The 13,052-nt window shown below is 40.8% G+C and overlaps 2 protein-coding genes across 5 annotated transcripts in view; one reads left to right on the forward strand and one right to left on the reverse strand.

Moving 5' to 3' along the window:
• abcc9 (ATP-binding cassette, sub-family C (CFTR/MRP), member 9) overlaps positions 1-8,316 on the reverse strand; it is a 555,625-nt gene extending 547,309 nt beyond the window's left edge. For 3 of the 4 annotated variants that reach the window (XR_007569361.1, XR_007569360.1, XM_050036265.1), the window contains exons 1-2: positions 5,303-5,453; positions 1,883-2,071 (exon numbers count right to left, since the gene is read on the reverse strand). Coding sequence is in view for 2 of the 4 variants with exons in the window: in XM_050036265.1 (XP_049892222.1) it covers positions 1,883-2,030 (148 nt within the window). In the remaining 2 variants the exon portion in view is untranslated. Of the gene's footprint in view, positions 1-1,882; positions 2,072-5,302; positions 5,454-8,186 lie in introns of those variants that run through there. The other variant, XM_050036263.1, reaches the window with a different exon arrangement.
• Positions 1-13,052, forward strand: part of ptpro (protein tyrosine phosphatase receptor type O) — a 201,047-nt gene that overhangs the window by 59,463 nt on the left and 128,532 nt on the right. The gene's annotated exons all lie outside the window — the stretch shown is intronic.

Genomic DNA, 13,052 nt, shown 5'->3' on the forward strand with positions numbered 1-13,052 from the left:
GCTCATTTGATTGGTGTGATGTGTGTAAAACCCACTCCACGCCTTTTCTCCTCCCTCTTTCCGACTTGTGCCGGTAGGAGGGACGGAGGTGGGAAAGAGGAGTAGCTGCGCCAGGCGCACGGTGTGCCAAACTTGCAAAATCCACCTGGCCACACCCAGTTGGCGAAGCGCAGGTGCGCTGCGCCTCCACCGCGCCCGGTCTGTGAAACTAGAGCCCAATATTCTATTCAGGCCGGCAGAACCAGCAGCGCATCGGCTCTACAGTGCACGGCANCACTGCTGCCCGACCCACAGGTCCATTTGCGGGTCCCGTGGGTTACGGGTCGACCCGCGCATCACTACTCAGCTCAGGCTATAGACACTATATTCTATTCAGGCCGGCAGAACCAGCAGCGCATCGGCTCTACAGTGCACGGCACTGCTGATTAACCATTTTATTGCAGCACAGAGTGTCTGCCAGCAACCAATTACTTGCAGAGGATTCCTACAACTTGTTTCAATGGTTCCGATTTAAACAGAAGACAAATTAAACAGGATGACTAGCCAATGTGAAAATCAAAAGAAAGCATAGAAATACAATTAGCTATATACTATATCAAAAAGGACACAGCGCCACCTATAGAGGCAGAGTTGGATGTACTTGGTCAGAAATTTGATTTTCTCTTCTGCATGTTTACTCAGACAAGACGAGAAGTCCGACTTGACTGATTAGCTGAGCTATGAGTTTAGCTCCACTACTGTGTGCATGTAAACGAAATGACTAACGATAAAAGCCTTCCTTTAACGTCAGCATGGTACGCGGCCAGTTGCCATTATAGTTTAACAGTGCTCGGCGGTGTCAGGGGGAAACACGGCCGGACAAGAACAAAAGTTAAGGTGACAAAGTCCACATAGAGCAGGTGGGAGGGATGGTGGATGGGTCCAACAAACACACTCTAACCAAACCCTGTTCATTTCGCAGGACAACATTAATTTGCAGTGTTTTACTGACGTAGTGCTTTATTTTGAAAGAGACCATATGTAAATGGCAAACTTCCTGTAACAAAGGAAGTGTATTTTGAAAGAAGACAATGCATGTAACAGGCAGAACTTGACAAGGTGTCCTGAAAGAAGACAATGCATGTAACAGGCAGAACTTGACAAGGTGTCCCAGAACATCAACAACCAACACACCCAGGGTACCTTGCACATTGTATTTGGACATGGAAGGTCAATGCTATTTGTTGATGTGTGACGAGGTCGGAGTGAGAATGTGTTGCAAAGATCAGTGGGTACAGCTCCAGAGAAAGCAAGTCCGCTCTGCTGTGTGACCGCGTGCAAGTGTTCTTCATTCTGACATATATTTACATTCATTTCTGTCATGGCAAAAGTTTGTGATTCATGCCGCCACTCTCTAGTGTTTTATACACGGTCCAGCCACACACTAGGTTTTGACCTGGTCTTGTTTCATTTTGTGAATCAAAATACTTTCAACAGTGTAAACTATTTCTTTTTTTAACTAACTGGCTGATATACAGAGACAGCTTTGGAATAAAGGTCATTATCAAGTGTGGGTCCACCATGTGGTTACAGAGGGGGTACTGACCTCGCAGGCAGCAGAGTTAATACTTAAGTTCTGATACTGTTCCTGCAGTTTTATGGTTTAGGGTAAGTTAAAGCTACTTGGGTTAAGGTATGTAGCAGGTATGTTTAAGATCAGAGTGCACCTTTCAGGGTGTAAACATAGGTCACAGTAGTATGACCTCACAAGAGACCATTTGTGCTCGTGCAAAAAATGTCAGCACAACGTGATCGTTCAAAAAAGTAGAAAGCTTGTATTTTCCACAGGGCAGAAATGTTAAGCAGATGTGTGTGTACATGTGTGTCCATTTCCATCACCTACCGATGAAGAGGATGGGGAAGGTGATGAAGAGCAGGAAGACATGGGGAACCAGGTTGAGAGCGTCCACGAAGCAGCCATTGTTCAGCACGCCCGAGTCCACGCTGTAGGAGTTGATACCCGCGTCGTTGCCGCAAAACGACAAGGCCATGCCACCGCCGCCCGACTGCTCCACGCAAGCCTCGAGTCAATCTGTGAAAACAAAACAATCGGCTCACACAACACAAATAAAACACAATTATTCTAAGATGCCAAAATCAGTGAATATGAACTGTACTGTGTGTTATATGATCTTATGTTTCCCATTGTTCCTAAACAGTTAGCCATCTGCGTCACCAGCAGGGCTTTAGTTTGAACTTTGGAGGCTTGGTCAGACATTTTCATGACATGTCACACACTCAAGTGCACACACACTCACTCTCACACACACAGAAACTCAAATGCAGGCCAGTGTCAGGCACAAGAGCTATTTCGGGGGCTCCGTCCAGCTACATGCCCCCTGGCTTATGCTGCATTACTGTTAAATGAATCTAAGTGTTGGAACATGTTGGAAAGCTTCATTAAAAGCTGTCATGACGCCATGACTTCACTTCCAGAAGACTCAGGTTGTTCCTCTCTCAGTTATTGAGTTAATGTTAAAAATGTTTAAAGTGGGGGCGTCGGTGGCTTAGTGGATAGAGCAGGCGCCCCATGTACAAGGTTGTTGCTGCAGTGGCACGAGTTCCACTCCAGCCTGTGGCCCTTTGCTGCATGTCATTCCCTCTCTCTCTCCCCCGTTCACGCTCACCTGTCCTGTCAATTAAAGGCAAAAAATGCCCAAAAACATATGAAAAAAAAAATGTTTAAAGTGACAGGTTGGAGGTTCTTAAAAATATGACTCCATAATGTTCATAGTGCAGTGACTCACCACTCTGTTAAGTCTTTTTGATGAGCAAAAAAAACACGCTTTAACTCCGTACTTTTAAACATCGTCAACAAAATGAGGATTTTGTTTTTTACTTTTTTAAATTGTTGTGAAAGGTGCTATATAAATAAAGGTGTTACTATTATTGACCCCTTTGCTAAGCCCCGCCCCTTTGTGATGGTCTGACAAGCTGTCGCAGTAAGCATGGAGCCCACACTGTAACTAACTGCACTCCCTGAAGGAATATTATCATATTTTCGGAAATGAAATGGTGATTACAGAGAGAAGCAGACAGAGGGGTCTACAGTCTGTGTTTGAAGGATATATCCAGGATGTCAAACTGACTCAGCAGCAACAACAGGTTAAAAAGACAAAGACAGTTAGAAGCTAAAGCAAAAGCAGCATGTGTATACATTCAGTAGGCTGTATCTTCAGTAGCTAGCTAGCTAACCCTACACTTTTCAGGGTTTGATTTTGGTTTTGGAACAGGGAAGAAACGTTTATCTTTTACCAGCCTCTCCAGGTAACGAGTATCATTAATACACGACGTGCCCCAGGCACAACATTTAGCTCCAAATCCACAAAACCAGCCTGGAAATGAAGGAAATCTGAAACGACTGCATTAGAGTCAATGGAGTACAGCTGTGCTGTTGTCTGACCCTTAATGGAGCTGGTCGCAGCTGTGCTGTTGTCTGACCCTTAATGGAGCTGGTCGACGTTACGCTATGATTGGTCAGTCTGCATTGGAGGGACTCAGCAAAGGGTCAATTATTATTATCATTAATATTCTAAGAATGCAGAGAGCAAATTAACCAACCGCCTCTCAAATCATCCAATTAGACAAAGGGGGGAAAAGCGTAGATGGGGTGGGGCACTTCTGTGCTTGGAGTTGACGTTTTTTCAACTCAAGAAGTTCAGAGCGCTCTGGCAGAAACGCCAGGCGAGTAGCAACGCAAAAACACTGAGCAAAAGGCGCCATTCTCATTTTTAAAAATTACAAAAAGGCACCTCCAGCTGCTAAAACACTGTCTGTGTGACCAGGGCCAAATGCTTCAGCCACGCACTCTTCTCACACTGGCTCACTTTCTGTAACCACTGTGACGTTAGCATATAAACAGGTGCTGTGTCTCAAATCGCGTACTTCTGTACTTACACTTAATATTTTGAGTGCATAAGTGCGTTCACACTGAGAAGTATGGAAAAATGCAGTGCACTATGAGTACCCGGATGGTGCTCTCAAAACGGTCAAGAAGTTGAGTGTGGAACTATGGACACTTCTCGCCCTCCATGGTCGCCATCTTGGCTGCGTAGCGGAAGGGGAGGGCCACTTTCTAAACCGGAAATGGCGGCCGAGGACTGTGCGACCATGAAAGTCGCTGCATTGGACAAATATATATATGTTTTTTGCACTAAGCACCACTATACTGTTGTCGGATATGAGCCAGCAGTATGTTTATTGGGTTAATTTAGCAGTGTGTAATGATTTGGTACTGCGAACGATAACGTGAATGCTAGTTTGCTAACTAGCTAACAGCTGCGGTTGTCATTTCCGGTAAGTGCACAACGGCCATCTTTGGTTTGAGACAACACTACCCTGTTGAAATTCGTGCACTATGCCAATGAGTACATAGTGCACATAGTATACTACATTGAAGTGTATTAACGGAAGTACACGATTTTAGACACAGCAATGGTGGAAATAGCTAGCTAGCTAGCTAGCTAGCTAACAAGCCACCCAAAGTCAAAATTGCAGTTTTGGACAGAAAGAGGATGACCTCATTAATTTATTTGAGGATTATCCATGTCTGTATGACACAAGGCTAACATCTGTCTCCATTCCAAACCAAAAACAAGATGGCCGCCGAATGCTGCACTTAGCGGCCATCTTGTATTAGACAAGAAACAACATAACGATGAATAAATTACCACAGTTTGGCGAAGAAATGGGTATAAAGACTCATAACACAGAAATATATGATGTTACATAAATCGTTTAAGATGTTTATGGTAAAGTGTTGATACTTTTTCTTTAACATTAAAGGTTGGCACCACTGGAGTCCAGTATATACGGCAAAACTTAAGCTAACAACAAAAGCTGTTAGCGATGAGTAATTATAATATTCCCAATAGTCACTTCACTTTTCTAACAATTTCATTCATATTATTATGTATTATTTTGGCCACATGAGTGTCCCTCTAACTGAGAGTTGTTGGGCTCACTAGCAAAGCAAGAAGCGTAATTAAAGTGCAGTAGTTAGCTAGCTACTCAGGACACTTGAAGCTAATAAATAACGGTGCTAACATGTAAAGTAAAAGTTTGAAATCTTGCTGACAGGCAGTAAATAACTCTCCAACTTTAACCATAATCAACACCTGAGTCAACAGCCCCTTTTATCAAACCAAATTATTTTAAAATATTAAATACACCCTCAACACACACTCAGAAGATAGTCTGCGTGACCGTTAATTGAGTAATTAATTTAAGCTAGTTGAATTTAAACACCAAAGTCTCTTCTTACCTCGAAGAAAAGTAAAAAATCCTCAGTGACACCGTCTCATTCCTGAAGCCTGGATTATTTAACAAGAAAGAAAAGAGTCAGGGGAACAGAAACCAAATACAGTGAGAGCTGCAGTGTAAAAAGTTGATTATTTTTAGCCCCGCTGAGCATCAGCTGCTCCGCATGTTACTGCTGTCTGTCTCTGCCAGAGGGGTCAGCTCACACCCAGTGACACACACAGCTTCCGGTGGCCTCCTTCAAAATAAAGTAGTATATTTAAATTTATATGAAAAAATTTCTTTTAGTCACAGATTAGGAATAATAAGTAATAAGTGTATTGATTTGAGTTCTATAAAAATACTCTATAAAACACTGTGAAATATAAAAAGATCAAAAATTGTGCTTTTGTTATTTCAAGATTTTTCTCATGTTATTATTGTAATTTTATTGCTATCATTCAATTTTTTGTGTTTCTCTTCTTTCTTTTGTTCTCACTTTCCTCTGTGTGGGCTATATGATAAAAAAAGCTGACTTTAATTTGCATGGTCAAGTTAACCCACTAACAAGCAAAAAATGCACTGCAGGCCCACAGTAAACCTTCTGTGTTGCTCAGTTTAGTCTGCAACTGTATGACGGACATAAGGCTAATATAAACTGAGATATTGAAAAGTATTAAAGGTGAATTGTGGCACAGGGGCCCTCTACAAGACAGGTTCAACAACAGTGACATTCAGCCAAATTTGTCCCGTGATAGGCTGCTCGCCGACCATTCTCTCAATGACAATGAAAATAAAATAATTCACACTGGGATTTTTTTGTACTTTGGATATAACTAGAGCACCAGAGTGCATAGAAAACATTTAATAGAGCTTTGTTAATTAACAACGGGGAAGGACATTCTTCAGCTTGTTAACAAGTATCTTTTGGCTATAGGGTTGCAATAAAAAAATTCATTTAAACTAGAAACGACCCTGCTTGTAGAATATCTGACCTGTGCGGGGCAGCTGCGACTGGATTTGAGTGAAGACAGCAAATGTTGAAAGGTTGAAAAGAGGCATTTCTTTATTATAAATACTGATAAATACCATTGTTTGCTTCTTAACTGTCACCTTGCAAAAAGTGTCTGCTGGGCAAAGGAAGTTGAGTATCCCTGGTCTAATGAGGCACAGATTCAGGAGTCTGCTCAAATTAATCAGTGAATTAAAATGCCATTAACTGATTAATAAACATGCCAGTTGTGATGCACATTTTGCACATGCTGGTTCAGTTCATGCCTGTCTTTGCGTCCTCCTTTTATAAATGTCACACACTTCAGGTACATATTATATTACTCCCACTCTCAACGTAAAAAAATAAATAAATCCACATTTCATTCTTTTTTGCTCCAAAGTTTCCTTTAGTTCCAGTGGTAAAAAAGTGACTGTTTTTATTTTGAAGGTATAAACATCGTTTCCGGTACGAGTTGGCTTAACTGTAGTAAACCTGATGCGACGTTTCCTCCATATCAGATTTCCAAACTTGAACCAGTTCAGCGGTGAGAAGAGAGTCCATCATGGAGCTGATCAACAGCCAGCTGACATGTCACAGACACACACAGGTTACAAACCTGCAGCTGAAGTCATGTCATGTTTACAGTATTTGTATATTTATTTATTTATTTATTTAGTTACACAGTTTAATATTACAGGGACCAGTTTGGCAAACTTGTAGTTCCTGGGCAGGTGTGATGACAACTACAAAAAATAAAGTAAAGTAAAAATACAGGTGTTTAGATATTTTGTTTTTCATCAGTTTTCCTGTGGCTCCATGAACAGAAATTTACTTTAGTATTACAATCACTAAGAAATAACACATGAAATGAGAGTAACGTGATAAAAAAGAAAGACCTGCTCTTATATTATCAATATTTTATAAGACATTTTAGAAATATTCCTCACCATGAGACTATTTTAAGAGAACGCGCAGCGCTACACCAACACAATATAATATTTATAATGATTTACAGTCCTATCTGACCCAGGCTGCATGCATGCACAGTTTGCTGTTACTCCATCCATAATCTAAACCCTCACAGATTCTGCATGATGCACACACGTTGTAAACCAGCTTTGTTTGGCATCAAAATGTTGGAGAGAGGACGCTGGATCCGGTCGGCCAAGCGCACTGAAGCGAACACAATCCCTGCTGCTGTCTGTGTGCGCGCGCGCGTGTGTGTGCCAGTTATTAATGTAAGCTGCTGAATTTAGAATAACACGATGCAATATCAGTGAAACAATGATATATCAGAGTGGTGTCTTTACCTATTGTGCAGCATAGCCTACAATGGGATTAAGTCATCGCGCCAATGACGTGTTCAAAACTCCATTTAGAAATCAAACAATTTAACGTTTTTGCGTGTAAAGACAAATATACATATTAACTAAACAAGCTTTAATATAATTTCTAAAGTAGTAAGATTCACTCTTAAATTCGGCGTGAATTAAAAGAATGTTAAAAGATTAAACTGTGAAGAACTTTTAACTTTTTCAACTGTCCCGCCTGCGACTCCCGCCAATGAAAGCGTCCTACTCCGTGGTGAGCAGCAAGAGAGCCCAGCGTGAATTGAGCTCATATGTTGGTTGTTAGTGGATTATATGAACGCCGAAATTAACATTTGTCTTATATTGAGTCACATATAGTGTTCATTTGTATTTTTAATACACACATTTCAACTGAAAGGCAAGAAGACTTTAAAATGTACGATTTTTCAATGGAGTCTGGTTGATGCTGTCGGTGCTTCACACTGACAGAGCGCGCGAGTTATCTGTGTGAGCTGAAGACGCCGTGTTAACACCAGGCTGCTGTTACTGATGTCTGGTTGTGAATGACACAAGGATAAAATAGGAAAGCCTTCCCCAACACTTACCCGGCCTCTGACGCAGGTTTGCGGGCTCGCACCGGGGTCACAGCGTCCCTTCCCGGATCTTAAGTCCCGTGTGCGACGTCTTAGAATATTGCGGGTTTTGTCCGCAGAGATACGATGTTATGGCGCTCGGGCAGCATGGCAGAGGCGCGCACACACACACACACACACAAACACACAAACACACACACACACACACACAGTCAGATATGATGGTTTTATATTTCTCATGATGCTTGAACACAACATGGACAAATGTAGGTCAAATTAAAGCCGAGTAAGCATCACACAGATCTGTCAGCTGCCTGCAGTGAAAGATGCTATTTTAATCTTGCAGTCATTGTGAGAGGAGGTGGTGTCGTTAAATCTACAACCACTGCACCTTCACTGGCACTGAGGGGGAGCTGAGGGGCTGCAGCACGCAGAGGGATCAGACCCTGTGTGATATTATTATCACTGGGTTTATTAGAATCAAATATATTTGAAGTCTGCTGGAATCACCTGACCAGGTCTAGTTTTTAAAAATAACTAATAACCCTGAATAAATGACACCTGTGAGCCTCTGTGCACCTGTGCTGCCTTTAAATTTAACATGAACTGCTGTACAGCACAGAGCAGGTAGAGGGCGCTGTTTACGCAGAGTGTGGTGTGTGGTGTATGGAGTCATAAGAGTGCCGAAAAAAACTGTAAAAGTATAATAAAATAATTGTGTAATAAATAGAAATAATTACGAGAATAAATAAGTAAATAAAACTGTGAAAATAAGAGAAATGGATAAATAAAAGATAAATGTCGAAATATAAAGTAACAAAAATACAAAAGAATAAATATAAGCATTTTCATTTCTTTTCACATTTTAATTTGTTCCATTTTATTAACTTTATGTATACATTTTTATTTTCATTTTTTATCATTATTTATATCTTATTCATCTCTTTTTATTACACACACAAAAAACTGCATGAAATCCAAATAGTGAAAAAATCAAAATAAATTTAAAAAATAATCTGTAGATGTATAACAAAATAAAGATGGAAATATAGAGAGAATTTAAAAAAAAGAATACATACATGTGGGAATATAAAGTCAAGTCACAAAAATAATTAAAAGCATTTCACATTTTTATTTATTCACTTATTTCTGTATATATTTATCACCACCGTCTGCGTCATTCATGTATATATATTCTATTGTCCATTGTTGCATAATACATATTGCTATATTTCTGAAACTAAACATACTAGTTTTATTAATTGTAATGTAGTAAGTTATATTCCTTATATTTTAGATACCTGTGTTAAAGATTGTAGCATAATGCACTTTTATATTTACATGTACATTATTTTATTTTATCTTACTTTACTTCATTTTATTTTATTTTATTTTACCTTACTTTACTTTTTCATTTCATTTTATCTCACTTTACTTTACTTTATTTTTATTTTATTTCGTTTCATTTTATTTCATTTTATTTTAATCATACTTTATTTTACTTAATTTTATCTTACTTTACTTTATTTCATTTCATTTTATTCTATTTTATCTTACTTTATTTTATTTTATCTTACTTTATTTCATTTCATTTTATCTTACTTTATTTTATTTGCACACATAATATGGCATAAAATCCAAATAGCAATAAAGAAAAATAAGAAATGAGTCAGAAGAGTTCAAGAAACCAAAAAAAAATACAAAAAACAGAAATGTATATGCAAATTAAAGTGTTTTAAATATAAAAATACATACAGAAATAAATTAAGAAATTAATACATGAGAAAAAAAAATCAATGTTTTTGTCTTTATATTTCCACATTATTTATTTATTAATATTTCCATATTTTCATTTACTTTTTCTTTTATTCTTTATATATTTCCCCATTTATTTTCTAATCCCGTGAGGGAGTTAAGCCTTTTTTATGGCACTCTGATGACTCCACAGGGAGGAGGTGAAAAGCTAATGGAAAAGTCATGTTTAGTAAATTATATATTTATAAAGCTGCAGAGGAGCAACATTATTTTTGAAAAGCTTCTTCCTGGAACTGTCCTGCAGGATTTGGCAACTGCTTGTGTGGTCAGAGGTTTTTAATCATCACAAATACCCACTTAAAAGAAAAGTTTATTTTAGTTTCCATTTGTCCCGTATCATGTGATAAAGTATTTTACGATAAGACCCTCCAGGAATCCTCTTGGTTTGGTCCCAGTGGTGGAAAATTGTTTCTCAGTTACTTTACGTAAATGTTGGTTTGCCGTACTTGTCGTGTCCTCGCACGTTGTTGTGACTCCATAAGACGGCCCCAAACTCAGGGTTAGGACACTTCAAGGTTTCAGGGTTAAGGCAACCCGCTCTTATTCCGAAGTCGTCGAATACAGGTGCTCGGGCAGTGACTTTGGTGTCAGACATCAACAAAAAAGGCATCCTTTCATATTGGCATGACACACAGCCAGGTGCCATCAATGTATAGCAGCGCCCAACAGTATCGGGGGAAATGTAGCCGCACATTAGCGTAGGTTGGGCGGTAGTAGTGGTGGATGGGTCCAACAATCACCGACTGTCACCTGGGAGGCTAGTGTTCACTTCCTGTCTGAATGCAATGCCAAACCCTGTTGTATTTTCTAAATGTAACCATGTGCAATTCACAGTGTTGTACTGTCGTAGTGCTTTTATTTTGAAAGAGACTGTATGCAAACTGTACATTTCCAGTGACAAAAGAAGTGTATTTTGAAAAGACACGATGTATGTAACAGGCTGACACGGCATCCCAGAACTCAGGCTACCTTACACGTGGAAAGTCGACAACCAAGCGGCGACATGTGACGATGTCGGAGTGAGAATGTGTTGGTTATGGACACTGGATGTGGAGCTTGGGACTCCATTCGCTGCCGTCTCCCAGCTGAGTCAAATGTGTGCGTGTGTGTGGGACAGTGTGAGGAGATTCCCATCTACCAGTGTTTCCCAAGAAACTGTCAAGGGAAGAAGTTGACCTCACACACACACATACACACACACACACACACACACACATACACACACACACGCACACACACGGTGCCGTACCCCTATAACTCGTAATCTCCCCCAGGGTCTGATAAATCCTCCCACTCACCCCGTCCCTCTCTGTTGTCACATGCACACGCACTCACATACGGTACAGCTGTTCAACTTTCACCTTCGACCTTTGTGTCACCAGAGGAGGAAGTAGTGCTGGTGACCCATCGTCACATGACGACCCATGGTGACACCCGGGGAGACGGATGACGGAGGGAAGATGGAGATTACAGTAATATTTATGAGTAAATAAATAAAGAATCCAGATTTACAGGAAGATGCATGACTGAGGGAACACCTGTGACAGAGCGTCACCACTTTGTCTGTCTGTCGGCTGCATGAATCAGCACATTTGATATTACATCAACTTTCGTGCCCATTAATCTCTTTTTTTAAATGATTCATGTGTCCTTTCATGCATGTGGTGTGTGTGTGTGTGTGTGTGTGTGTGTGTGTGTGTGTGTGTGTTTGTGGTCGTACTCTCCAGCGTGAGAAAGCTCTCTCCTGAGGGAAGTGTTTGACCGCCCCACAACAGGAAGTGGGGACCATTCCCCGCTCCAGAACACACAAATATTTGTACTTGCACCCTTGTGAGGACCCTTACTGTCGAAATGCTTTCTCTAGCCCTTTTTAAACAGGAGTTGTGCAAAATTGCAGGAAAGCCCAATCAGTCTTTTTTCAGCATTGGCAGTATAAAAACAAAATCGGGGAGTGCAGCAAAATGCTGCCAACCTACTTTTGTTTATACAGAATGTGCCTTTTTCGGGGCAATGGGGGGCGTGAGCAAGTAACAAAACGTGTAGCTCAGCGTGTGACGTAAACAGTGACGTGGGAGGGAAGCCGCGGCTGGTCAGTCCTTCGGCGATTCTCTCGTAAGTCGGCCCATTCTTCACCGTCCCCGTCATCTGACGGTTAATGGCCTCTTCGTTTGCGAGGACAAGGAGGGCGCGCAATTCCTTGTCTCCCCAGTTGCTCATCTTTACAGTGTCTGTCAGGTTTGCGTTTCCCTCTTGCTACTAGCTGCTCGCTAATTCCTGCTATCAGCTGTTTCCTGTTTATCCACTGCCAGTGGCTCGCACGCGTGGCGTCATCGATAGCTCCTCCCACAAGTCTTCAACATCCAGTTGCGGAAGGCCGCCTCGGTCTGTTTAAACTAAAAGGGTTCCGCCAGTATGTCTACCCTACGAGGCAGAACATTGGGCACCTCGGATCAACTCGCCAATCTGCCTCTGTGTGTTTAAACGTTTGCAGCTTGCCGGCAAAACGGCCCAACATTCTGCGAAAATCTGGCAGTGTAAAAGGGGTTTCTGTTGCCCCTGACGTTATAAGTATAACCAACAACTCTATACCAAACACCAACCCTCGCCTCAACGTGAACCTAAAAATCTTTCTAAGCTTGAACCTAAAATCAAGATTGAACCCTCAAACCGCCCTTTGAAGAACGAGGACCAGACAAAATGTTCTGTTTGCCAAAAGCATCCATACTTCTCAAAGACAACCAAAACGACATTGCAGTTGACAAAAGAAAATGGAGGGAGAGCTTCAGATTAGATTAGTATCATGTTGCACAATTTAAACCATTAGTGTGTTGGTGTGTGACAAACTGTGACTCTAAATGAAGACTTTGGAAATGGTGAGGAATTAAGATTGGAGAAACAGGTAGAATCTTGAGTTGGATAGCATATGATCCAGGATTTAGCCTGCTAGGTTGGATGGGAGATTTAAGCTGTGGGTCTCTCTGTTTGATCTCCTCCAACGGAAAATTACAGAGCTATCGGGATGTATCAAAGACATTTGGACTAGGAAAGCAGAACTTCTACAGA

This window comes from Epinephelus moara, chromosome 23 (assembly GCF_006386435.1).
Source record: "Epinephelus moara isolate mb chromosome 23, YSFRI_EMoa_1.0, whole genome shotgun sequence".
In the NCBI taxonomy this organism is placed as follows: Eukaryota; Metazoa; Chordata; class Actinopteri; order Perciformes; family Serranidae; genus Epinephelus; species Epinephelus moara.